The sequence below is a fragment of the Astatotilapia calliptera genome, chromosome 17 (genome assembly GCF_900246225.1).
Source record: "Astatotilapia calliptera chromosome 17, fAstCal1.2, whole genome shotgun sequence".
Lineage (NCBI taxonomy): Eukaryota > Metazoa > Chordata > Actinopteri > Cichliformes > Cichlidae > Astatotilapia > Astatotilapia calliptera.
Genome location: NC_039318.1, coordinates 12,094,868 through 12,122,465, shown reverse-complemented (window position 1 = coordinate 12,122,465; position 27,598 = coordinate 12,094,868). Strand labels below are relative to the sequence as shown.

General features: G+C 40.6%; 1 protein-coding gene across 2 annotated transcripts; it reads left to right on the top strand.

Moving 5' to 3' along the window:
- The first annotated feature begins 4,527 nt into the window (after nt 1–4,527).
- On the top strand, nt 4,528–27,598 carry tie1 (tyrosine kinase with immunoglobulin-like and EGF-like domains 1). Of its 2 annotated transcripts, XM_026147324.1 has the most exons (24): nt 4,528–4,867; nt 5,797–6,093; nt 6,254–6,361; nt 6,458–6,613; nt 7,200–7,331; nt 9,083–9,223; nt 9,357–9,485; nt 9,947–10,092; nt 12,725–12,869; nt 12,951–13,115; nt 13,660–13,800; nt 16,436–16,738; nt 17,155–17,445; nt 17,759–17,955; nt 18,038–18,184; nt 18,271–18,334; nt 18,492–18,602; nt 20,904–21,094; nt 21,343–21,456; nt 22,168–22,238; nt 23,253–23,293; nt 26,092–26,188; nt 26,290–26,389; nt 26,573–27,598. In XM_026147324.1, the coding sequence occupies exons 1-24, from the start codon at nt 4,804–4,806 to the stop codon at nt 26,642–26,644; spliced, it is 3,423 nt and encodes a 1,140-aa protein (XP_026003109.1). In that variant the 5' UTR covers nt 4,528–4,803; the 3' UTR covers nt 26,645–27,598. The 2 variants fall into 2 exon arrangements, with proteins under 2 accessions (XP_026003109.1, XP_026003110.1); XM_026147325.1 differs by lacking the exon at nt 16,436–16,738 and having other exon boundaries at nt 4,529–4,867.

Genomic DNA, 27,598 nt, shown 5'->3' with positions numbered 1-27,598 from the left:
TCTCCCTGTTGTGAGTGTGCTGTCATATATGAGTGGACAGCTTCGGCAGGAAGTATTGGAATTGTATTTAGCTCCAGTCACCTTTATGATAAATACTCTTTATGCATTCTCTGATCTGTGAAGTGAAGAGTGTATTTATTTATTTTTTAAAGTTGAAAGCTGAACACCTCTCAGTTCCACTGGAGCATGATTGGCTTGCTGCCCATTTTCTCTAAAGTGAGTGTGAAATATAGCTGGGATAATAGTTTGTAAACCTTTCAGGTTGTCAGCACAAAGTGTTGGAAATCCTGCTTTTAAGAAAAAAACTGTTGAGAGATGATCTGTACGAGAGCGTAAACACATTTAAAGCCTACGCTGAAGTAGTGCCGTAGAGTTATCAGCCCCGTGGAGCTCATTATCTTTGGGGAAATTCGACTTGATTCAGTGGAGGTATTTAGATTCTACCAATCATTTTCACACAAATCCCAGAATCACCCTGTTGCTGACAACATATACACAAACACCCTAATCATGCATGATTTACATTACTCTAAACATCCACGATCTTAAGGAATGTTTATCAAAGAGCACAGCTTATGGTAAGATGAAGGTCAGGGGGGTTTGTAACTGCAGTTGGGGAGGAATCAAGGGGGTTGTTTTAGGGGGCCTGAGAGGTGTGAGTGACACTCTTGCTTAGGCTCCCAGGGCCCAGTAGGATCAGTGCGTGTGGAGCCAAGCCAGCTCGCCACACAATGAGGGGAAATGGGAATTTAATACAAACTTTCTCACAAAGTCTCTCAGACCTCCCGCCTCTGTTGCCGGTTTCACTTCCAGACACCCCCAGCCTCGCAATCACCACCTCCTCCACCTCAACCACAACAAGTTGTCAGAAACCTCTAAGAGATGTCGAGTAGCGCGCTGCCATGAATTTACCACTTGACACCATTTTCCCTCCAACTACAATAAATAACGTAAATATTAAAGCTCACGATAACATGAGTTTTAGATACAGCAGTTCAAACATTGCACACTTTTCTTTAATTTTTTTAAGTGATTCACACACAATTACAAGTCGGCACAGTATATATGGTTAAGAAACATCACATTCTCTGTTACTTGCTGCACACAACAGTGCACGAAGACATGCTATTGTTTGTCGCGCTGTTGGTAATATTGTTATTTTGAACCTGGACAGAAGACCCACTGAGCCGTGTCTTTGTCTGGTAGTGTCATTAAGCGAGTGGCTTTGTTGTTCCACAGTTCATAATTACTGTGGAACAACAAAAACTAGAGGATACAATGGCTTGTGTTGGGTGAGCAAAGATGAATGGCTGCAGTTCTGCATGCTTACCATACTGCATTTCCTTCATTTTTATGTACAAACAAACAGTATTCTGTTCACACATGCAGTTGCACTGCATATGCATTCAATAGAGGGTTGATTCACTCCAGTGTTCCATCATAAATGGATATATAAAGCATATCTGTGCACAGATATCAAAACACACACACTGCACACTGAGGCATCTGTGTTGACCTAGCCTTTGGTCTTTTCCCTTCTGGCTTCCTATAGTGGCTCCACCAAGCTGTGTCTGCAATACGGAACTTTTTTATGTCCTTGAACGTCTTCCTTTCTGCACGCCTTCCTCAGTTGTTTCTCTCAACTGCAGTGACATAGTTTGCAAGACTCTGCAAAATAAATATGTGAAGAGTAAACGAATGAAAAAAGGCTCACAAGGGTGTGCACAACTAGTTTAAGGGTACACTTTGTCGCACATTGCTCTACTGTAAACTTTACTGTTTGTCTTCCACAGCAGTAAGAGCCTGTTCACGTGACATTTCACTATCACTGCTCTTCCTTATTCTGAAGCACATGCAGGGGAAATAAGAGGAAATAAGAAGTTCTGATTTCTGTGCAAAACAGGACCATGCCTCCCACAGCCAAGTGTGAACTTCACGGCCTTTTGTTTGCCACAAGGCCCAAATGGAATCACTGTAATGTGTAGCCAAAATAGTTTGAACCTGTGTGTAACCATTTCAACTTTTGATTCCCCCCAACTTGAATCAACACCACATCTCTTTATTCTGGATAGTATTTTGACCATTGGATATCGTTTTATTTATCCATTAAGTATCAACACTTTACAAAGCTTATAAAATTGCAGCCTTTGTTTTGTTTTTTTGGGTAATACAATAGAATGTTCCTTGCAGTCTAAAACAGCCTGTGTGTGCTCCCGAAATTGAAAACAGGAAATCTCAAACAATAAGAAGTTGTGTCAGGTTGTCTGAAGTTGCAAGGGAAAAAAAACACTACACAAGTCCGACAGTTTTTGTGGAGAGAATTAGAAAAGGCGTGTTCAGTTTTTTTCCAAATGGACATAGCAAAGTGAGAGCACTTTTAAAAAGTTGGGATCTGAATAGACACAACAAGCATATTGTTCATCATTTCCTGAGGCTGAATGATTGTGAAGGAAAGAGACTGACTGGCCATAAAAGCTGCAGGGATTGTGCGCTACTCATTGAAGTGAAAGAACAAAGCTGTTGCATTTGGCAAAACGTGATTTTGGCTGCCGAAGTATTTGGTATCTGCGCAAGGGCAGCAATTAGGTACAGTGGGGCAAAAAAGTATTTAGTCAGCCACCGATTGTGCAAGTTCCCCCACTTAAAATGATGACAGAGGTCAGTAATTTGCACCAGAGGTACACTTCAACTGTGAGAGACAGAATGTGAAAAAAAAATCCATGAATCCACATGGTAGGATTTGTAAAGAATTTATTCGTAAATTAGGGTGGAAAATAAGTATTTGGTCACCTCAAACAAGGAAAATCTCTGGCTCTCACAGACCTGTAACGTCTTCTGTAAGAAGCTTTTCTGTCCCCCACTCGTTACCTGTACGAATGGCACCTGTTTGAACTCATCATCTGTATAAAAGACACCTGTCCACAGCCTCAAACAGTCAGACTCCAAACTCCGCCATGGCCAAGACCAAAGAGCTTTCGAAGGACACCAGGAAAAGTATTGTAGACCTGCACCAGACTGGGAAGAGTGAATCTACAATAGGCAAGCAGCTTGGTGTGAAAAAATCAACTGTGGGAGCAATCATCAGAAAATGGAAGACATACAAGACCACTGATAATCTCCCTCGATCTGGGGCTCCACGCAAGATCTCATCCCGTGGGGTCAAAATGATCATGAGAACGGTGAGCAAAGATCCCAGAACCACACGGGGGGACCTGGTGAATGACCTGCAGAGAGCTGGGACCAAAGTAACAAAGGTCACCATCAGTAACACACTACAGCGGCAGGGAATCAAATTCCGCAGTGCCAGACGTGTTCCGCTGCTGAAGCCAGTGCATGTCCAGGCCCGTCTGAAGTTTGCCAGAGAGCACATGGATGATACAGCAGAGGATTGGGAGAATGTCATGTGGTCAGATGAAACCAAAGTAGAACTTTTTGGTATAAACTCAACTCGTCGTGTTTGGAGGAAGAAGAATACTGAGTTGCATCCCAAGAACACCATACCTACTGTGAAGCATGGGGGTGGAAACATCATGCTATGGGGCTGTTTTTCTGCCAAGGGGACAGGACGACTGATCCGTGTTAAGGACAGAATGAATGGGGCCATGTATCGTGAGATTTTGAGCCAAAACCTCCTTCCATCAGTGAGAACTTTGAAGATGAAACGAGGCTGGGTCTTCCAACATGACAATGATCCAAAACACACCGCCCGGGCAACAAAGGAGTGGCTCCGTAAGAAGCATTTGAAAGTCCTGGAGTGGCCTAGCCAGTCTCCAGACCTCAGCCCCATAGAAAATCTGTGACGGGAGTTGAAAGTCCGTGTTGCTCGGCGACAGCCCCAAAACATCACTGCTCTCAAGAAGATCTGCATGGAGGAATGGGCCAAAATACCAGCTACTGTGTGTGCAAACCTGGTAAAGACCTATAGTAAACGTTTGACCTCTGTTATTGCCAACAAAGGTTATGTTACAAAGTATTGAGTTGTATTTTTGTTATTGACCAAATACTTATTTTCCACCCTGATTTACGAATAAATTCTTTACAAATCCTACCATGTGGATTCATGGATTTTTTTTTCACATTCTGTCTCTCACAGTTGAAGTATACCTCTGGTGCAAATTACTGACCTCTGTCATCATTTTAAGTGGGGGAACTTGCACAATCGGTGGCTGACTAAATACTTTTTTGCCCCACTGTACAATGTCCGCATTGGAAGATGTTTGGGAAGTGCAGGGTATAGAAGTCAATATATTTTAATAAAATGCAATCATAACTCCTCAAACAGTGTATATTTTAAAATGCTAAATAGCTGATATTTCATGTTTTTGTTGTTGTTGATGAAACCTAAAAAAGTTTCATCCTAAATCCATCGTGCACAGAACAGCTGTTCTACTTCTAAAACATGATGTTCAGTGTATGCAAAAGCAATTAGACGAGTGCTTAACGTTCAGCATTGTATTGGAACAAAAAGTGACAAAGTTTGAAGTCATATATACACTAATCGTGGATCGGGGAGTTCTGGAGCGCCAGCAGTCCTCCGCTGTCTGGTGACGCTCTTCCTTCCTTTCCCACCCAGAGAAAGCTGAGCTTCACCAAAAGTTACACTCTCTGCTTAGAGTGACAGTAGAGTGAACTCCTAAAACCAGCTGGTTACCGACGAGATTTTACAAACTGAACGGGAGAATTGGAGGCTTCGACGAGTTATGCGTAAAAAAGCGCACCGTCGTGACGCAGCGTCACCGTTTTGGATGCAGAGCTCACCCTGAAAAGAATCACACGCCGGCAGTTGATTTCCAGCTTTCCCCAATGAGGATTACAAATACCAAGATGATTCTGTGGGTGTTTGCGTTGTGCTTCTTTACTTTATCAGGTAAGAGTGAAACTATTTCAAAACCTGTCTGAGTAGCGAGTAGCTTACAGATGGAGCAACATTTTCGAGAAATCTTATATTAACGGTGTGTGTGTGTGTGTGGGGGGGGGGAATGAAAGAACTAACGTCCAAGTTGTACAGAGATAACGCAACCTTCATCCACTTATAGTTTTTAAGCTTTTTTTTTTTTTTCGATTGCCTGAGAGCGATTGTCAGCACAGCGCGTAGATCTATGTACCCTCAGGGAATAAGGAGCTCATCCATGTTTCCTTCCATTGTTCTGTGGATTTGGGGCTCACATACCAGGGAGAAGGAATGCTGGGCAAACTCATGTTATTGGATTTGGCACTTTTGTTAATGAATCACTTCAAGAGGCGTTTATGTTTGAACCCAAACCCCAATCGGTATTTTCGTTAATCTTCGTTGATCTTCCCCATTTTAACGCAATATGAAAACAAGGCGTTATTAACAGAAAAAAAGAGTTACAATTTTCCCCTTAGATTCAATATTTATTCCATGTGTCTGATAGACGAGTTTTATGAAATTTATGAAACTAACTTGACACAATCATCTTTAATTTAATGCAGAACTTCAAATCTGACACTTGATCAAAACTGGAATGAAACAGTAGTTTCACACTGCTAACGACTGAGAACTTTAACAGCTCCAAGATGACAATGGAGTAATTTAGTAATGTGTACATTTCTAGGGAAAAGCAATACAAATTGAAAAAAATATGTAAAGATGTAGTGTATGTATTTTCTGTCACTGTGTGAATCACTTAACAGCTGATTAAAAATTATGGGTCTCCCCCCTGAAAAGACAACTCTCCATCTCTCTGAATAATTAAATAAGGTTTGTTACACATGATTAAAAAAAACTCACACTGCTGCCTTACATCAGAGAATGACTAATGCTCTGTTTTACAGATGCTGTGATCGACCTGACCATGTTCTCTGCAGCCATGATCAGAACACCCGAGAACTTCTCCATCTCTTGTATCAATGGAGAGCGCAACTCTGCCCAGGCTAAGTTGGACATTAAGAAGGACAACAAAATCCTCATGTTCTCCAGTGTCCCACAATATAAAATGCACAAGTCCGGAAATAAAATGGTTGTGGCCAGAGACTTTAGTCGCCTAGAAAACATTGGCATCTTCTACTGTGAATCTTCTCAGGACTTTCCCCCAGTTGAAAAGATCACAATGATTAACAACCTTGACAACGGTGTGTTTGCACTTCAAAAAACAAGACTTTCTTCAGAGAGATTTATTTTATTGCTTAAATCCATTATGCATGAAATACATGTTTAAATGCAACTACTTTCAAGGGTGTGCCATTAAAAAAACAAAACAAACAATAACAGATTCTTTGTTCCTTACAACAGATTTCGTTCCAAATTCCCTCACACTACTTGCTAATGTAGGTGAGACAGTTCACCTCACTATGCACTTGCTCAACCCCCAAAGGAGAGATGTGACCTGGAAGTACAACGGTGAGTCAACGTATGCAACTCGGTACAGAGGAAGGACATTTTTGTGCAAACGCAGGCTCAAACAATGACATTAATGTTGTCGCTTGTTTCTTGCAGGAAACTACTATTATATGACACACTGGATTGACATGTTCAATGAAACTGTTGAGCTAACGGTGGAGAATGTAAAGCTTGACAATCAAGGTATCTACAGTGCCAGCTACGTTGGAGACACCCCTCTCAACGGTGCCTGGATGAGGCTCATTGTCAGAGGTTTGTTGGGTCTCACACACACAAACACACACAATCAATCGGTGTCAGATTAAATCAAGGGTTTTGTAGCATTTTTTGGCTCAGATGTGCAGCTGAACTCACAAAGAATTACACAAGACATGCTAAGGTTGACTCAGTGCACGTTCTGCTTGACTGATTGAGATGCACAAGATTCCCCAGCTCAAAATCTTTCTATTTATATGGAAGCTTGTGGAAAGTTACTGTTAAATACTAGCCTACCCTAAACTGTGAATTCACTATAGGCTACATCTGCACATCTTATTTGGCAAGGCATGTGCAGCACATATGTTTGTGTCATTTCCTTTATCTCAGTACCCCAAAGAAAAATTACAGCATTAACACTATCCCCACCCTCCACCTGCAGCCGGCTTTTTCTTTTTTGTCTCCACCAGATGCACATTTTACTGTCATTTAGCATGCATTCTGTACTATGTATCCTTTTTTTTCATTTAAATAGGTCACATGTGCTTAAAAAACACACAAAAGGCAAAATACATATAAATGCTATCGAAGCTGTTTGAAGTCTCTGTGCTGTTCTAAGTAAAGAATATGTGTTTCTTTGCAGGGTGCCCCAGTCAGAAGTGGGGTCCTAACTGTATCAGAGATTGTCAAGAGTGTCTTAATGGTGGCGTGTGTCATGAAGTGAACGGAGACTGTATCTGCCCTCCAGGATTTATGGGAACACACTGTGAGACAGGTTTGTACTCTACTCAGGCAAACATCTGCATCTGCAGTATTGTATAGGAGAACTTTCTGTTTGTGAATGAGATCAATAAAAAGGGAGATAGAGGAGGATAATACAAAAAGGGTGTGCAAGGTGAAAAAGCAGTGTTAATAAGTCACATGAATTATGTTGACTCACTTACACATTTGGTATAAATATGCACAATCAGAGTCAAAGCCTCGCAGTCTGACTCCTTAACATAAACACTACCAAAAAGAGACAGACAGACTGTGGAGCCTAAGGTTGAAAAATGAATCAGCAAAAACACTGGCAACCGCGTTAGGCTGATCGAGTGAGGCCGAGGCAGTAATATAGCCTTGCGCAGAAACGCTGTTGTTCTGAGTAAATTATTCCTTGTAGGATCAAAGCGATGTTACTTTGACTTCTTAGAGAAAAGATGCAAGCTTTTGAGTCGAAATTTCTTGTACGTAGTCTTAGATTTATTACCTGAGTTGAAAGTTAAGCAGCCATTAGAGTGATGGATGTTTTAATGGTGTTTGTATCACTAATCAGCCTCTGTGCAAATGACACTGGTTAACAAAAGATTGTGTATTCTGGAAAGCACCTTGGGTCACGTACTCTCAAATGCACAAATAGCCATAGACTCCATTACTGTCATTATCTGTATGCGGTAGCTATTTTGTGCTACATGTTTTTCTGTATGCACTTTATTGTTAGGGTTATTATATTTAAAAGCACATCTAGCAAGAGGCACATCAGTTTGCTGAAACTATGTAGCATTAGTTCATACTACTTATGCATGAATGAAGTAGATTAGCTTTTAACTAAGCATCTGATTTCATACATCAACCAATCAGAAAAAAAGAACTCACTAAATGTTATATTGTAAACACACACTAAAATGAGTTCACTCATTAACCACTGGTAGAAAACTAGTAGATCATCAAAATATAAACATATAAATCTTTTTTTTTACATTTGGAAGGAAAAGGTTGAGCAGAAGGGTTGAGTACGTGAGTTGCGTCCATGAAAAATCCTCTTCCTCATGCTGTGGGATGTCATCCCATTCTTCAACCAGTATTATCTCCAAGTCCCGGTGTGGCTCTGCTCGTCACTCTGGCACTAACAGCACACCCAAGCTGATCTCTCAGCTGTTCAATTGAGGTCAGGAGTGCAGGCGGGTAGCTCCATCCTCTCAACTCACAAGTTCTAGAGTCTCTTATAAAGCCCACTCTGAACGGGTGAGCGCTGTCATCTTGAAGGACAGAGTTTGGTCTGTCCTTCAAGATGGGATGGTCTTCTCTGGCACTGGCAGAGAGGAGTTTTTACAGGGGAGCAGCTCACATACTCAACTCTGCTGCTCAACTCATAAATGCATTTCCTCATAAACGTGGCTCCATTTAAGGTCAAATGAACAGGCTTTTCAACATAATTGAACAAACATAAATTTCCTAACTTGTTCATGATCATTTTTCATTTCTATTTGGTGAAGTTCACCCAGCATTGTCTTGTGTGTTGAGCTCCGTTATAGTTATAGATAGAAAACTACACATGAGGTACACTGAATTTAAATCTGTCACTAGAGATACCTGAAGACAGCATATTCTACAAATTCTGAAGTTCTTGGCAGTACAGTAAAACATTTAATGCAACTGTGAAACCAAGAAAAAAAGAGTTTCAGAGTTTTAAGGCATGATACCACAAAACATGAGGAATTTAAACAAACAGATTTGTAATTTTTTTCTTTCTCTGATGACTTGCAGCCTGCAGAGAAGGAATGTTTGGTCAAAACTGCCAGGAGACATGTGGTTCCAAGTTGAACTGCAAGGGGCTTCGATTCTGCCTACCAGACCCCTATGGTTGTTCCTGCGCCAGTGGCTGGTTTGGGAGCCACTGTGAGAATGGTATGATACATAATTTAAATAAGATCATGTGTTTTCTTTTTTTTTTTATGACATTTTCTTTTAATGGAGTTTCAATAATGACCTTATCGAGTCTCACACTATGAAGTTTTGTTTTCTTCTATTCTGTTGTCAGCCTGCCATAATGGCATGTATGGGCCAGACTGCAAGTTTAGCTGCAAATGCCAGAACGGAGGCGTCTGCAGCCGTTTCAGTGGATGCCAGTGTCCCAGAGGGTGGAGAGGACAGCACTGTGATAGGTCTGGTAGGTATCTTAACAGCTACAGTGATATGCACGTTTTTTTTTCTCACTATTTCAATATTATTTGCATTCTTCTTGAAATATTGTATATAGACCAGCTATGCAACTTAATAAAACTGTTGCACACACCACACACAAACCATAATGAATGATCTAACTGAACAAGTTACTCTTGAATGTGCAACCTTTTTTAATGCCAAGGGTCACACAGCCTTTGTATTGGCACCTGAATTTGTCAAAAGTGTATTTTTCCTATTTCATCACACACAAAAAGTACAGCCACTAGGGGATGTGATTTCAAAATTTGACCAACGGGTGTACTTATATAAATGTTTTTACAAGCAGAGTTGCTGCTGTTATGATCTCTTTCTTTACCGTGCTCATTAGTGAAGCATACTTTTTTGTCTTTTTTTGCTGTTCCTTTCTTTTCGTTTCCTGTCCCGTCTCTCTCTCTACATCTTTAGACTGGGCTCCTCAGATTTTGGACTTGGATAGGCATTTGGAGTTGAATCTCAACTCCAAAGCCATGATCCTTTGCTCAGCCACAGGGAACCCCCTGCCCAGTCACAACAGCATTGAGTTGCGAAAGTTGGACAGCACAGTACTTAAGGTAGGAAGACCAGCAGTTGCCAGCAGCACTCCGGCAAGGAAACCTCACAGTAAGCCTGAATACAAGAGTGTTAATTCAGGCTGAATATCTTGGCAGACCTCCGTGTCGGCCCATATCAGCTAATGGTTCACCTGATATCCTTCTACACATTCATCTAAGTTACTATATGATATTTGCCAAGTTCTTGCTTGAGCTGCTTAATGGCTCAGTCACATTAGGGTAAAAGCAGTACAGCAACCTCTGTTGACCGGGAAAATGATGTGTTTGCTTGGTGATTACAGTGATTTTTTTTTCCATTCAGCAGCTGATTACAAGTAGTTGCAGCAACTAAATAGTCATCCAGTTGGAGGAACCATGCCTCCAAACTATCATGGTTTGAATCAGAGTGACTGCAATCACTGTTGGACAGACTGTTGAACATTTGCAAATAACTGCTGCCTAATTAGTAAACACAGACTGCATGCCAAGACTTTGCAAACCATTTTTTTTGCCTGCAATAGGAGACTCAGCTCAACTAGTTGCTAAATGGTTATATTGTGGCTATATTCCTAAATAAACTGTTCGCAGTTAAATCACTACAGCAACTACGTCACTGTTAGTGGATTCTGATTGGACGAAATGTAAGCAGTTAATGAGAATTTCTGTTTAATATTAATTTCTTCATAAGTGGATGGCAGCAGATTTGCAATAGATGGTAACGTATTTGGGTTGGTTTTTTTTTTGCTAATTTGTCACAGTTATTTACTGTATAAAGAGCAACCCAAACCCATTTAGTCCCAAAGACTGACTGCAGACCGACTCTGTCTTATCGTGTCATTTTATCACCCCAAATCCACTTTGAAGATAGCAACTGACTGCGGGTGGTCACAGACCTCGATGCAAGGCTTGTGTTGTGGTTAACAACTTTCCTGTAGTGTGACTGTAGCATTAGCTTTCCCACATTTTTTGCACATCTGCAAGCTGCTTTGTAGCCCACCGCAACCTAGGTATCGCCATCTGATGTTACTAATGCCTGCTCTATTCTGGAAAAAGGCATTGAAGTCCCTCAAAAAGTGCCATTCTCCCAAATATGGACTGTGCAAGTGGAAATAATCAGTTCTGATTATACTGAATAAGGAAAGATTTATTCATTTAGGACCAAAATTAACTAAAAATGTAGGCCTGGTTAGCCAGGCTAAGATTAATTAGGGCCGGATAGCTTCAGTGATAGAAAGTGACATAGCTGGCCAGCTATATATTAATTGTATTAGTTTCTTTTTTAACTTGTAGTTCTAAATTGGAAGATTATTGTGATATTGAAATATAAAAATAAAATTATATTATTTTTTTCATCGCTCAAAATAAGCGTCGCACTTGCGGAAGCCGGTATGCTCGCCCAAACGCCGTGCATTTATAGAGACTTTCAACCCCAGATAGGCCAATTATGGATCTTCGGAGCCACCTTATGTCAGCAGCTGTTCTCAACCGTGAATTATGTTAAAAACAAACACCGCTCACGCCTCACAGATGACAGCTTACAGTCCTGCGTAAAGATGAAAGTGACTTCGTACAGCCCCGGTCGATTTCCAGACGCTGTGCGCAGAGGTTCAGGAGCAGAAGTCCCATTGTAAACCTATCACGGCAGACCCGACGATGTTTCCATGAACACGCTTTTCAGCATCTCTTTATTGACCACTTTTCACACACGGTTGCTGTACGCATACAGCCGGCTGTAGCTTTTCAGACACATACCAACAACAGACGTTGCACAGGCAGCGAGGCGTGATTGCGGGTGCCACTCAGGTGCGTCCGCCTCCCCTGGAGCGGCTTTGCAGACCACGCCCCGCCACACACATTAACCAGGTAAAATACATATTCAGGCAGAATTTTAGTTCAGCTGGGTGTCTTTCCTTTTGTTATATTTCTTTAAGAGTTCAAAATGTGTTAAATACATAAATAAAATGTAATTTTCTCTGTAGCGCTTCATGGATTTCTTAAGCAACACAACTTTGTTCACACAAAGCATAAAGCTGAAAAACAATATATATAGTGTTATCTGCATTTTAGATGTCAAAAAATATTTGCGGTTCCCAGTGTTTTCTTTTGCGTGGAATCCGGGTCCAAATGGCTCTTTGGGTGTTAAAGGTTGCTGCCCCCTGTTCTAGTGTAATCGAGCAAAAAAATTTATGAAGAGTCTTCAAACAAGTCCAACTGTTTCTTTAAATTTGTAAAGTCTCTCTCTAAAAAGTAAAGAAAGTGTAAAATAGAACGAATGAAAGAACTTTTATTTGGGGTTTAAACTTTGTTTTTATGTCAAGCCCGATGAATGCAAGCTCGAGTCATGTTCTGAGGAAGTCAGCAGCACAATGGCCCAACCAGATAAGGCTGTATCACTCCACAGTGCAGCAGTCACCATGTTTTGCCTTTAAGTGATATGTTCAGTTTCTGTGTTATTGTTTCTCCGCTGTTTCCTTGATAATAGACACACACTGTTTAAAAAAAAAAGAAAAGGAAAATTTGACCACCAGAATTTTCTCAAAGTGTTGGAAAAAGTCAAAATGATCCCAGCAGTTGGATCTAAAATATATATATATATATATATATATATTGCAGCATATTTCATTGCCTCCCTGTGTTACACATGTATTTGCAGGCCTCTCGTACTGTCATGGACTCAAACAGGAGCACTGCTGAATTTGATATCCCTAACCTGAGCGCTGAACAAGAAGGCTTGTGGGAGTGCAGGGTGTCCACCGATGGAGGCCAGGACTCGCGTGAATTCACCCTCACTGTTAAAGGTGAGTGATTTACGACATTTTAAAGTTCTGTACAGACAGGTGAATTTCAAAATAATAAAAAAAGATCCTGCTTCTTTTCAGTGCCCCCGATGCCCATTACTGCTCCCAAATTGCTGGAAAAGAGAAGCAAGCAGCTGCTGGTGATGCCAGTGTACACCTCTGTGGGAGATGGCCCCATCATCTCAATCAGAGTCCTCTATAAGCCTGTGGAGAATAAAAATGAAGACTTGTGGTCCTCCATCATAGGTATACGGGAAAAACATATTCATGTAGTCATGCAGTCAGTCTTTATCAGAAAGAAGAGCAATCACAGATAATTATTTTTTTTACTTTTTCTTTTATTGCATTGCAGCAACAAAAACAAAGATTGCGTAAATCTCCGTTATTTCAACACACTCTCAGTTCAGCCAAAGATATAATGTATTAGCTAAAGCAAGAAGCATGATTAGGACAACAGATTGCACAAATTTAAAATAAAAACTGTTCTCAATGGAAAATCTAAAAAAGTTAAAAAATAACAAATTGTATTTGTTAAAAAAAACACCCCAATCGGGTCTATAAACAAAAGAGATCTTCTCAGAGACTGAACATCGTGTTCCGTTAAGTTTGAGTTCACATCTGTTTTTCCCCCACCTAAAGACAACAAATGTTAAACATATGTGTTGAAGTGTATGTGTGTAATGTTATTTAAAACACTTCAGACACTCTGTGTTTCTGCTTAATAATCCTACTCTAAAAATGAATGAAAACTTTGGCTCACCAGCCTATCCTAAGTCAATTTTCCTTTCAGTTTATAGTGACAAAGAGCCTATCACACTTATGAACCTGGAGCCCTCAACACGCTACTACGTCCGTGTCCAGCTGAGTCGTCCTGGGGAAGGAGGAGAGGGGGACCCGGGGCCGCAAGCCATAATGGAGACCGACTGTCCTGGTGAGACCTGCAGATAAATTTTACAGACCACACAAACTTTGGACATGTGTATATTTATCTGGGAAAAAATATCAATTTTCCTGACCACAGAACTTAAGCGAGCTCAATTATTTTAAGTCTGGTTAGTGTAATAGTGAAGTGTTTTTCCCATGCCTGACTCAAGTTTAGAGCAAATATAGAAAAATGCAAGTGGAATGATTTATGGGTGTTTCTTTTAAAAACAACAACAACAACAACAACAACAAAAAACGGAATACCATAGAAGGTATTAAAAAGTGTAATTTTTTTATCGGCCTATTAGAAGTCATGACCCCGTTTAAAGCAGTAACAACCTGTATTCAAGAAGCAATAGCAGGTTTATTCCTAAGTGAAGGCTGGGCAGAGGGAGAGAGCATATTAGAAAGAGCAAGTGCAGAAAAAAGAACATGAAAAAGTGTTTTGAAGTGCAGTTAATCGTAGTTCTACTAAGCTTGAGTCTCTTACAATGTCTGAGGTCCGCGTGTGAAATGGATCTAAAATGATCTGTTGATGATAGTTTATGCCTGTCTCTTGCACAAACATAAACTATTGACATTAGTGTAAATTTTGGAAAAGCAACACTAAATAGATTCTCCTGGCTGGACTGAGGACGTTCCATTATTGTTTAAGTCAAAAACTGGAATGGAAAATGAAATAAATAAAACTGTGCATCAACAAATACTGGATTTATCTTAGCCATTTGTCCATTTTATTTTGAAATGTACTGCCATAAAGGGACTTGAAGTCTACCTTTGGGGAAAATATAGCATTCTGAGCTGGTTAATCACAGACAAAAGGACAGAGTAACGAGGTCCATATAAGATAAGATAAGATAAGATAAGATAGAACTTTATTAATCCCTCGGGTGGGTTCCTCTGGGAAATTCGACTTCCAAAAAAAGCACAGCAACGACCGAAGTTACAGTTACAGAACTGTTATATATAATATAACTGAGGGGCGGAAAGCAGACAAACACAGCGCTATTTAAAGCTAGCGCTGTTGTAAACTAACTGCTGCTCACCCCATTTCTGTGAAAACTCAAATTAACATCAACATCTTTATTTAATATTCATTATATTGGTTGCATGATAGATGTTTTATTATTCAATATTCCCTTTGAATTTACAAATATGATTGTGCATAAACTGTTCTCCTTTTTTAACTTTTCACTGTTGAAACATACATATACATACACACACACACACACACACACACACACACACACACACACACACAGCTTTGTTCTGCATGGCACAGATAGATTCTGCATGGCCTACCACTCGGGTAGGTAGCCGTTTTGGTTCAGGGTGCCTCTCACTCTGTACAACTCACCGACCCTGGACCATCACACTTCCTCCTCTAAGTTTGACAGTTGATGCCACACACTGTGGAACCCTCCTTTTGCCTACTTGATAGCACACCAAGATCCTGCGTGATGAACCGAAAATTTTAAATTTCATCCTTCCATCTATCTATTTGCTTCCGCATATCCTTTTCAGGGTTACGGGTGGTCTGGACCCTATCCCAGCTGTCTTAGGGTGAAGGGCAGGGTACACCCTGAACAGGTTGCCAATCTGTCGCAGGGCTAACACATAGACAGAGACAACCAATCGCACTCACATTCACTCCCACATTCACACCTATGGGCAATTTAGTGTTTCTAATTAACCTAACCCCACTAACTGCATGTCTTTGGACTGTGGGAGGAAGCTGGAGTACCCGGAGAGAACCCACGCATACATGGGGAGAACATGCAAACTCTCTGCTGTGAGGCAACAGTGCTAGCCACCATGCTGCCCAAATTTTGATTCATTAGTCCATAATACCTTCTTCCAGTCTTCAATAGTCCAATGGCGGTGCTTCATGGCCCAGACAAGCCTCTTTGTCTTATTCTCACGTCTTAGCAATGGTTTGCTCCTCGTCCTGTCAAACCTGCAGCCTGAAGTCTTCTCTTCACAGTGAAACTGAGACTTGCTTACTACGACCAATATGAAGCTGTGTTTGAAGCTGTTGTCCTGTGAGCTGTCTATCACACAAACTTTTAACTCTCAGAAACTTGTCCTCTGATTCAGTTGTGGCTTTGGGTCTGCCACACCTCTTCCTGTCAGAGTTTCTGCGGAATTAGTAGCACCAGCTTTCAGTGCTTAATCCACCATCATTGCTGCAGAACAGTTTTAAATTGGTAGCCCATTTTGTGCTCCCTGAAAAAGGCCTTACAGTATAATTCTGAAATGTACATTATTTTTCAGTTTTGAGTAGCCCTACCTTTTTTAAAAAAAAAAAAAACCTCTGGCATATTCATTGGACTTGAATGACTTGAATTGCAATAAATAAGTGGAAAAATTGGGGTGCTCCTAAACCAGTAGTGTGTATATAATATATTTATAAATTGAACAATAGAACATCCATCCCAACTTATTACCTCCTTATTCTTGTGCACCTCACTCTAAGTATTTGTTGGTAAATATAATATAATCACAATTTAATTTCAAACACAATACATTTGAAGTCCATTTAATTACAGTGAAATGTTTCATATTATATATAAAGTGTTACCAAAAAGTGTACCAATAGATCGTAGTCCCCACAGCTCATCTTGTGTTCTCTGTTGCTGCAGAGCCCACAATTCAACCTGAGATTGACAGCAGCTCGGTGGAAGGCCGCAATGTTACTGTACGTTGGCGATTACCCGGCAGCAAAGCCATTAATGCTGGCAGAGCCACTGGCTTTTTAGTGCAGCTCTTCGGGCCGCCACGTTACAGTGAGAAACTTCAGGAGGTTGACACCCTGCTCAATGTGCTCTCCACCAAGTTCCACAACCTGGAGTATCAACAAGACTACACTGTGGTGGTGCGCCTCATCAACTGTGGCAGCCAGGGCCCGCCCTCCAAACGCTACCATTTCCACATCAACAGCCAGGGTAACTAAAACCTGCTGGTTAGAGAAAAAAAAGCTGCAAAGAAGTTTTAAAATGTAAAGCAGTTCATCATTCACTTCTCGCAGCTTGTGACACAACATTAAGTGTATTGCAATATATTGCGCCCTATAGGTTTTAGCCTTGGTTTAAACACTCAGCTGTATTTGGAGCTCGGCTTTTACTTAGCAACTCTCTCTCTGCCCAGAAGTTGTGTGTAAATTGAAGGGGGGGAAATAGCAGCTGATAGATGTAAAGCCATAATCTATGCATATGATTCTTTTAAATCCTTAATAGTCAAACGTTCCTCAAGTAACCAGTCTTGAAGTGTCTGGATTAGATTACCTGCTTGATTTCAGAATGTGTGGTAAGAAAGATTATTTTTGATTGATTGTAACAGCTCTAATGTTTCTGTATCTAAGGTCCATCATCCCCACTCAACGTCAAGGCCGTGCCTCTGTCCATGTCAGCCATTCAGGTGAAGTGGCAGCCCCCTGACGACCCAAATGGAGGTATCCTTAAATATATCATAGAGTACCAGCCAGTCGGCCAGGTGAGCCCCCACCCTTGGGTGGACACAGACGATGGGAACAAGACCACCAAAGATGTGACGGCACTCAATGGCAGCACAGTCTACCAATTCAGAGTGAGGGCTTTCTCTAAAGTGCCAGGAGAGTGGAGCAACTATGTTCAGGCAAAGACACAGGGGGATGGTAAGCAGGAAGCTCCTCATAATGATCAAGTCACATAGAAGGTAAAATATAGACGGCAACATGCAAAAGGTTCCAAATGAGACTGTGTTATATTCTTAAGTTTGATATTTTTGATAAATTTTAAGTCTCAAATATGGGACCTCATAATCTTATGTCCAACCTCTTCACTACTGTATTTGGTTGGCTCCTCCAGTTGACCAGACCACCCACACATGGATTCCATGTTTCCAAAATTCCATATTTATCTCCCCCGTATTTAAATCTTCTTTCTCTCCTCTTCTTTTTTTTCACTCTGTCTTTTTCCCAATGCTAGAAAAAGCTTCTCCAACCTTTACCCCTACCACCCTGGATGTGATTGGCCAGCCCACTGACAGTTATCAGCTGTTAATTGCGGTGGTGGGTTCAGTGACTGTCACCTGTGTGACTATACTGTTGGCACTGTTGGCTCTTTTCTTCATCAGGAAGACGCTGCTGAACCGTCGCCGCACGTTTACCTACCAATCTGGATCGGTGAGCATTCATTCTATTCCGGTTGACTTTGCAGCCACTGAGAGAAATTATTTTGCTGACTATACACTGTTTATATCTCCAGGGGGAGGAAACTATTCTGCAGTTTAACTCAGGAACTCTGACCCTGACACGAAGGCCAAAGCCCACGCCAGAGCCCCTCACCTATCCAATCCTTGAGTGGGAGAACATAAAGTTTGAAGATGTCATTGGAGAGGGAAACTTTGGCCAGGTGTTTAGACTTTCTGAACGTTGCAGTGTTCCCTGTGGTTGCCATTCTCTTCGCAACACTTGAGCTAACTGTGGTTTCAATAACAGGTTATCAAAGCCATGATCAAGAAGGACGGCAACAAAATGAGCGCAGCCATCAAGATGCTGAAAGGTATCTAAGCCACACATTTATCATTAAACTGATACAGATATAGTCGTTAGACATAACATTAAGACACCGTACGGCATTCTGATGTGTAATTTTCATTTCAAATACTGCTTTGCTTGCACTTTGCTTAACAATGCCCATCATGTTGTTCTTCCTGCAGAGTTTGCCTCAGAAAATGACCACAGAGACTTTGCAGGAGAGCTGGAGGTCCTGTGTAAACTAGGCCAGCATCCCAATATCATCAACTTAATAGGAGCCTGTGAAAATAGAGGTGAGTGAGCAACATCTAGTGGCTGTAATGAGCATTGACGCACTATTGGCTGTTCGGGAACAGTAATTCACAGGTGAAACAAACTGCTGTTTCAGTGTCACAAGTATACGACTGCCTTACAGTTTAGTGACCAGGTTGTATAAACTGTATACTACAGAAATCTATACATCAACAATCTGATGTTTCCCTAAACAAATCCAGCTGAAACCCAACAACCATACAATATGACTTTCCTCAGCAGATGATGTTTGGTCACTTCTCGTGGAAGCAGATACACCATCTAGTTTGGTTGTTGGTGTGATTTCATCTGTAGAATATATACCAAACTGCGTGATAGATACATTGGTATGTGTCAGAAAACACACCTAGAATCGCTCTAAAGATTCAAATAGCCTAAAGAAGGTTTTCTTTAGAGAAATAGGTAAACAATATGGTGCTAATATACAGCATCTTTATATCTTTATCAAGATTTAAATGTAATCTTATACAAAAGCCTGTGTTCAACAAACTGTACCCTCAGCAGATTCCTTATTCAGCTCATTCCTTCTTAATATGCAGCGCTGTACTTGAACAGTTTAAATTCTTCTTACTTGAGATGCAAACAGATACGCCCGTCCCATCTGACTCTCTGTCATCTGCACCTGGAAAACCCCAGAATGTGTCCAAACGAAATAATCTTCGCCTGCCAGAAGCATTTGCGCTATCACATGTGTTTGATTTGTCCGCGCGCCTAACAACCAAACAGCTGTGGCATGCATTAATGTATTTGTATAAGGTTTCCTTCATGATCCCTACCTCGAAGTATCAGTTTACGCCAGTGTCTTCTAAATTGAATCATTTAATTACTTCTGTTTGATCAAAGACTGGAAGCACATGAGAAGCACCTCTGTGCACCTCTTGTTACAAACAAGTCGACCTTGAAAAAATAAACGCTCGCTTCGAAGTAGCGCTTAGCTCTGCAGACCTTATCTCTTCTTTGTTTACACCCTTGATTAATAATCATGAACATGCATGTGCACACAGATGCAGCACACATACTTGAAAAGATTTAAAGAAAACCTCGAGTGTTTTCTTCATTTAATTTCATGGAAAGAGCAACAGAGGAAGGAGGGGGTGAGCACGAGGGAAAAGAGGTCAGGAGGGAGGAATGTTTCAAGAAAGTGGGGAGAGAGGAGAGCGAGCAAGTAAAAATTTTAACATCAAAGAAGATTTCGACGAATGGTCATCAAGAAAAAGTGCTAATTGGCAGGAAGTATTGCTACCGTCTGTGTAACTGCACTTCCTTTGAAAGGAAAGCTGTAAAGAAAAGTCGCTGGCTAGAAGAGGAAACACAAACTTGACTTTTTGTCAGTTTTGCATTTAATGTCTTTAAGGGAGAGATTATGGTGTCGTTTTCAGCTCTCACCCTATCTCGTCTTACTGAGATCTGGAACAAATTTGCTCTCCTCCTGTACTAGAAAAACAAGGTGTGTCCAGAAGGAATTCACCGCTGAGCTACTGAACACAAGAGGAGGGAATAAATTCAGATGATATTTGATATACTCTTAAAAGTAGAAGATAACGATTGAACGAAAAGGTCACGCCTCTCCACAGAGCTTTCATAGCAGTCTCTCTCTCTCTATTCCAGCTATGTGCTAATACTAACATGACCTCACATTCTTACTGAGCTTGGTTATTCTTCAGGTGATGGGGGTTTTGGAGCAGATGACCTGTCACCGTTCCATATTGAGAAACTCTTCTTTTGCAAGAAATATGGCATGTGCTTGATTAACAGACGCTTTTGTAACTCACAAGTAAAATAATTGTATTATGTTCCAGTTCTTTGACCACTCTGCCCATAAACCCGTTATTCTTTCCTTTCACATATGGTACTTAGTAATTGTGTTGGCACTGTCCCTGGTCCTAGTGAAATCAACATGAAACTCTTCCAACAACTACAAATGCCTGTAGGAACTCTGGCTCTGGCTGGAAGCTGTAATCTATTAGCAAAGCTTCAGCCATCTGGTTGAGTTCTGTGAGGATTTTACAAAAGGTCTGGTGTACATCTGCTGTGTCAAAGACCAAAGAGTTGAAGGTCAAGCCCAGTACAAGCTGTAGCTGGGTCTCTTTCCAGGCAAATCCAAGCGAGTCAGCCAAGGTCAAAGTCATAGTATGTTGTAAAAATAATACAATTTCATTAAAATGGTCTGTCTGAGCCAATAGCAGTTTGCACAGATGGAAGGTAATATGTTTATTAGCAGGTGGCATGGCCTTTTCTTATTGACAGAGATATCAGTCCATCTGTCTCTCTGTCTGCTCCAGGTTATCTGTACATAGCCATAGAATACGCCCCCTATGGTAACCTCCTTGACTTCCTGAGGAAGAGTCGGGTGTTGGAGACGGACCCTGCCTTTGCCAAAGAGCACGGTACTGCTTCCACCCTCACCTCCCAGCAGCTGCTGCAGTTTGCTGTGGATGTTGCGAATGGGATGCATTACCTCAGTGACAAACAGGTAGGAGGAGGAAGGATGAGCAACCTTAGCTGCTGTTTTGTGCCTGTTGGTGATGGTGCTTTTTTATTTCTGAACAAATGATCTTAGATCTGATTAAAGTCTCAGTTTTGCATGAAGTTGTGACCTAAAACTAGATTTTTTTTTTCAGATTTGTTTACAGGTTCATTTTTAATTTTGCTTAAAATTGTTGTATCTGGATCTTTGTCATGACACCGCTTCCCTCCCCTCCTCTGCTCTCTTGGTCCTAGTTCATCCACAGGGATTTGGCAGCGAGGAATGTTCTTGTTGGGGACAATCTTGTGGCTAAGATAGCAGATTTCGGTCTGTCCCGTGGTGAGGAAGTCTATGTTAAGAAGACAATGGTGAGTGGTGGGGGTTATGTTTTGGTTTAGCCTTGCAGAAAGCACCGGTTGCTTGAGACTAAAACAAAGCAGTGTTAGATGTTGCCCCCCCCTTTTTTTTTTTCCTTTTATTAGAGTGGATTGCATGTGTTGTTCTCACCTTTCACATGCTGAAAACGGCAGAAGACAAAGGAGCTGTACAGCAAAACATTTATCAGCAGGCTGCTGCAGTCTGTGACTGCATAAAGCCATATCTTTAGGCTGTCAGCGTATCTGTAGATCTGCATTAACTCACATATGGTTAGCTAAAAAGATTATATCAAGCTGATCAAATGAAACAGTCCAAGGGGATAAGAGGTTGTTATTTATTTATTTTTTATAATTTCAGCTGTTTTTGTTGTTTTTAATGGTATAATACTGTTCAGACAGTCACTAATTTTCACAATAATAGAGCGCCTGCAGAGGGCAGTCATGTTTAGGTTTGTAAACTCCAGCACGTGCAGTGTTTGTAGAGCAGATTACCATCTTACTGTAATGGGCAATAGACTTAATAATGTAATGTGGCACCACTTTATAATACAGTTTAAACCCTATTTTTCTTATTATCATTTCATGCATTCATCTTTTTTATTTAATACTCAAACATAAATGATGTCAGAACAAGATTAAAACATGCCATAACACACCAAAGCTGCAAGATTTGACATGAATCTGTTGTTGCTTCACTTTCAGGGGAGACTGCCGGTACGCTGGATGGCCATTGAGTCCCTGAACTACAGTGTTTATACAACAAAGAGTGATGTGTAAGTTTTTTACATTTTTTTTACTAATATGCTGGGATATATTATTCCTCAGAAATGAGAACTATTGGTAAAGTGGTTCACAAACACTTCCTGAAAAACATGGTTTCCGTATTACAATACATAGGTCTTTATAATCATAATTCCTCCCTCTATTTCTTATTTAATATCTTCAGAAACCTTATTTGCTACTACTCCTAGTAAAGTTTTGATTAGACATGCCACAAAGTGCCTCACCACAGAAAACAACAAATCATCCGTCTGTCACTGGTGGAGTGATAATAGTGTGCTGCACAACTGATAAGCACAATCAGGAAGCCCTGGGTACAACTTAGCAGGCAGACAGACACGTTGGCATGTCAACTGGAACCTATTTATACACAGCAGAGAGTGCAGCATGGCCAACGGAAAAGTGTGAATGCTGCTCAGAGGGCCAGAGAGTTGTAAACATTTGTAAGAGACACAATGTGAGACGTCGCGAAACGTGCTGCGGGGAAGAAATCGAACAAAACAAACGGACAGGCTGACGGCACAAACAACACTTGTCTGCTCATATGATCTACCACACTGTTCTGTGACAAATGAAAGCCGTGGTATTTCTCTGAAGAGAAATTTGCTAATCAGATAGCAGGGAAGAGGTTGTTTTTCTGACGCTCGGTTCCCCTTAAGTTTCTGCGTTCATTTTACAAACAATCTTCATTTTAACAATTAAAGAATCAAATATCCTCCTGTTATTCTGTTTGATGTTTGTGGTTGTGTTAAATACTTCCATTTTGAGTAAGAGGTATCTATATTGCTTGTAAAAGCATGATAATCAGAATCTTTCAGAATCTTTTGTCATCTACAATCTGTATATTTTTGCAGCTAGCTGCTTTGCAAGGCACCAGATATAATCAACAAAGATATGATCGACAAAAAGAAACATGAAAATGCTTCCAAGAGCCAGTATTTAAATTGTTTAAGCTTTGTTACAGTTTTACTAAGCTTTGTGTCTTATCTTTGTATCTTCTCTAACAGATGGTCTTTTGGAGTTCTTCTCTGGGAAATTGTAAGCTTAGGTAAGCATACAGCCTCATATAGTGCAGAAACTACACCATTTACTTCTATATTTTTAATACAGATGTCAGAGCCACATTGTGACAGGCTAACAAAAGTTGAATCCCCATAAACTGTTTGTAATGAAGCATCTGCTCTTTCTAGGGTCTATGGGAAAGAAAAAAATAAATGATCTGAATTAAAACCAAATGAAAAACAGGATGACTTACATTTGCATACATGTGTAAACACATATGTGCATGTAAATACACGTGACGACCAACCACACAGTCAACAATAAAGTTTGCAGTCATAATCAATTGTATTTATACTATAATGTTTATGCTTCCTCTTTGTTACTGTTTAAAAGGCAGTACAAAACCAGTACACTTCCCCTTATAGACCTGCGTCCAGTGGCAGTCCTAGCCTGTTTGGCGCCCTGGGCGAACACTCCCTCTGCCCCCCCCCCCCCCCCCCCCCCCACACACACACACACACAAAACATATTAAGGATTGTACATTAACATAAAACTGTTGTACACACACACACACACACACATATGAAGAGAGAGAGGGAGAGTATGCATAGTATGCAAACGGCCACCAAACAGCCATCATAATTCGTCATACAATGAGAACTGGACAAATCAACAATTGACAATGACTAATTAATAGTAAAATCTGTAACATAATGTATTGTTTGGAGTTTAGTCTGTTGCTGTTGCTATTTTTTACCATTTCTTCTTGGAGCAACTGTAACCCACAAAATTTCCTTAGGGATTAGTAAAGTATTCTGATTGAATCTGATTGATTCTGATGCCCTTACTCCCAACAAATGGGCGACAGAAAACCAATCGGTGCCTATGCCATTCCCAATATGCGCTGGCTGACGTCGGGGCAGCATGAGTACGAGCATTTATTTATTTATTTTTTTGCCGATGCCCGGGATGCTGCCCCAGGCAACCGCCCGTGTCGCCCGTATCTAAAACCGCTACTGCCTGCGTCAATGTTATGACTCAGAATTCTTTAGAACTTTCATAATGTGTTTTCATATTCAGGGATTGTCAAAGCTGAGGACCTCTGTCTTCAGGTGATGTTATTTAAGTCACATGTGCAGTTTTACAGCAGCCATTTTTTCAAGAAAACATTTTACGACCTCAATTGCAAAAACGTCGGGACATTGTGTAAAATCTAAATAAAAGCAGAAGGCAGTCATTTTAAATTTTATTTCATCTTTTATTCACAGTAGAATATAGAACAAATATCAACATTTTTAAGCTGTAGCATTTTACTATTTTATTAAATATTAGAACTTGAGTTGAACTACAAAGACATGACTGGAGGAATATTTTATAACTAATTAGTTTAATTAGCAACATGACTGTAACATGACTGGGTGTAAAAAGAAGACCTTACACAGACAGAGTTTCTTAGAAGTAAAGATGTAAAAATCTGTGTCTACAAATTGTTGAACAATTTCAGAATAATGCACTCAGTGTAAAATTGCAAAGACTTTGAACCATGTATAATCTACAGCAGCAGTCCCAACCTTTTTTGCGCCACGGACCGGGTTATGTCTGACAATATTTTCACACACCAGCCTCTAAGGCAGGGGTGTCAAACTCAAATACACAGTGGGCCAAAATTCAAAACTGGAACAAAGTCGCGGGCTGATGTTAATATTTATTGAAAAAAAAAAAAATCTTCCTCCAGATATAAGAATGAATCTTTTCTTATGGACTCAAACAAGTTTTGCTGAAAAACTGAATATGGAACAAGCAAAGCTTAATACTAAACAATATATATATTAGCTGTATAATACCAGTAGGCCAGCTCTAATAATAATTTGGTATGGCTTCGCGGGCCAAATATAATTAGGCTGCGGGCCAAATTTGGCCCGCGGGCCAGAGTTTGACACCTATGCTCTAAGGTGTCGCGGATAAATACAACAATATAAAACCAGTACTGGTAACAAAAGAAGACGATTTATTTATAACACACGGGAAAAAACCCAGGGAAACCGAGTTAATGATAAAAACGATAAAAACCAATAAAACCCCTGAAAACCATAAATTTCATGCCGGGCCACAACTTTCGCAGCGCGGTACCAAACGACTCACGGGCCGGTACTGGTCCGTGGCCTGGGGGTTGGGGACCGCTGATTTACAGTACATAATAGAGTACATCGACAAAAGCTTCAGGAAATCTGGAGAAATCTCTGTGTACAGTGGACAAGGTCAAAACTCAATGCTGGATGCCTGTGATCTTCAAACATTTTGAAAGGTGTCATTAATTAAAGATGTATACAGGTTTTAGATCAACATATGCTTCATCCAGACAGCATCTTTTTAAAGGTAGACCTTATATATTTCAGCAAGCTAAGCCTAAGCCGCATACTGCAGCTATTACAACAGCACAGAGTTTGGGTGCTGAACTGAGCTGCCGTCAGTCCAGACCTTTAAACGATTCAAAATATTTGGTGCACCGTGACAAGAAAAAAAATGACCAAGAAGACCCAGGACTGTTGAGCAGCTAGAATCATATGTCAGACTAGAATGGGACAACATCCCTCTCCCAAAAGCCAGTAAGCTGCTCTACTCAGTGCACAGACTCTTGTTTAATTAAAGAAGCGGAGATGCTACACAGTGATACATAAATATATCCCTGAAACATTTTTGAAATGTGGTGTTGCCATCAAATTCAAAATGAGACAATATTAAATAAAATACGGGTCTGTGAGAGTGTTTTTAATTGACATTTTACACATCGTCCCACGTTGTCCTATTCAAGTTCTATGACGTTCTGTGTGTATGTGCTTCAGGTGGCACACCGTACTGTGGGATGACATGTGCTGAGCTTTATGAAAAACTGCCACAAGGCTACAGAATGGAGAAGCCCAAAAACTGTGATGATGAGGTGTAAGTAGTCTGTATCTTATAGCTAGTGATTATCAAATTACACAGCCCATTATGGCACTGGGTTTTACCATATTTATCACTGTGTTAATGTTTGTCTCCAGTTATGAGCTAATGAGGCAGTGCTGGAGAGATCGGCCCTATGAGAGACCCCCCTTCTCCCAAATCTCTTTGCAGCTCAACAGGATGCAGGAGGCCAGGAAGGTAAGGCTTCATTTGCATTATGTTGGTAGAAAGGGAAGAATAGAGAAAAACATCCTGTTGTTATTATTTGGGCATAAAAAACAGAACTAGAAATGTGGGCTAAAACAGGGTTTTTGTTGTTGTTGTAGTAAGACACTTCACTTGCATTCACTTTCTTAATCATGAGGTTTAATCTGTTTTCAGGCTTATGTGAACATGGCTCTCTTTGAGAACTTCACCTATGCTGGGATTGATGCCACAGCCGAGGAGGCCTGACTACCAGCCCCCCCAGACCCTCGCAGGCCACAAAGCTCCAAGAGAAAATCACAAGGGAGGCTGCCACGTTACTGCCACCCCCCACCAACTAGGCGTCAAGACAGGAGGACTAGGCGCTCTACTTCAACCACCCAGCTATAGATGGAGGACTGTGAAAGGACACTGTCTGGAAGTACTACAGGTGTAAGGAGAAGAGGCGTACTGCTGGGTCCTTGATGGATAGATGTGTCTGCTACTAACCTTGTGGGAACTATGAACCCCTGTCACAAAAAAAGGAAAGAAGACACAAAGTCTTAGAGAAACATATACAGCATTCCATCTTTTCCTTTTCCAGCAGTTATAATGATGGAAGTTTTTCTCTGAGCACTGATATGGAGCTATGTGACTTGCTGAAACACCACAGGGTCTGTGGGGTGTCCGTGCTGGACTTTTCCCCTCCATTTCTCAAAATGGAGAACATCTTTTCACAGAGAGAAAATAAAAGAAAAAGACAGTGCTGTCAAATAAGACACGACAAGTTCTCAACGCCGCTCAAGTGTCAAGACAATCAATTGTGATGGAAAGATGTCCAATGTAGCACTTAAAAGTAGCTTTACGCTGTCATCTTTGTGCTTTTACTATTTGCCTATCACTGCCATATGGATGTAACTGTATATACTTGCCTCATTTTTAATAGATCAAACTCTCCTATTATAGGAATATAATCAGAGTTATAGACTGATTTAAAAACTATGATGGATTTCATGTGTTGCATGCAAATTTCCATCGCAAGAGAAATTATTTGGAAGCCTACAAGTAATACAGAGAAGTAACCTTTGTAGTTTTTTTTAACATTATAAAAATGTAACACCGACGATAATCCACTCTGTGAGTATGTACAGTATCTGTTCATTAACTGGTTTCCTTAATAAAGGTTTTATGTGGTGACTGGATTCATCGCCACAAGTAGTTTAA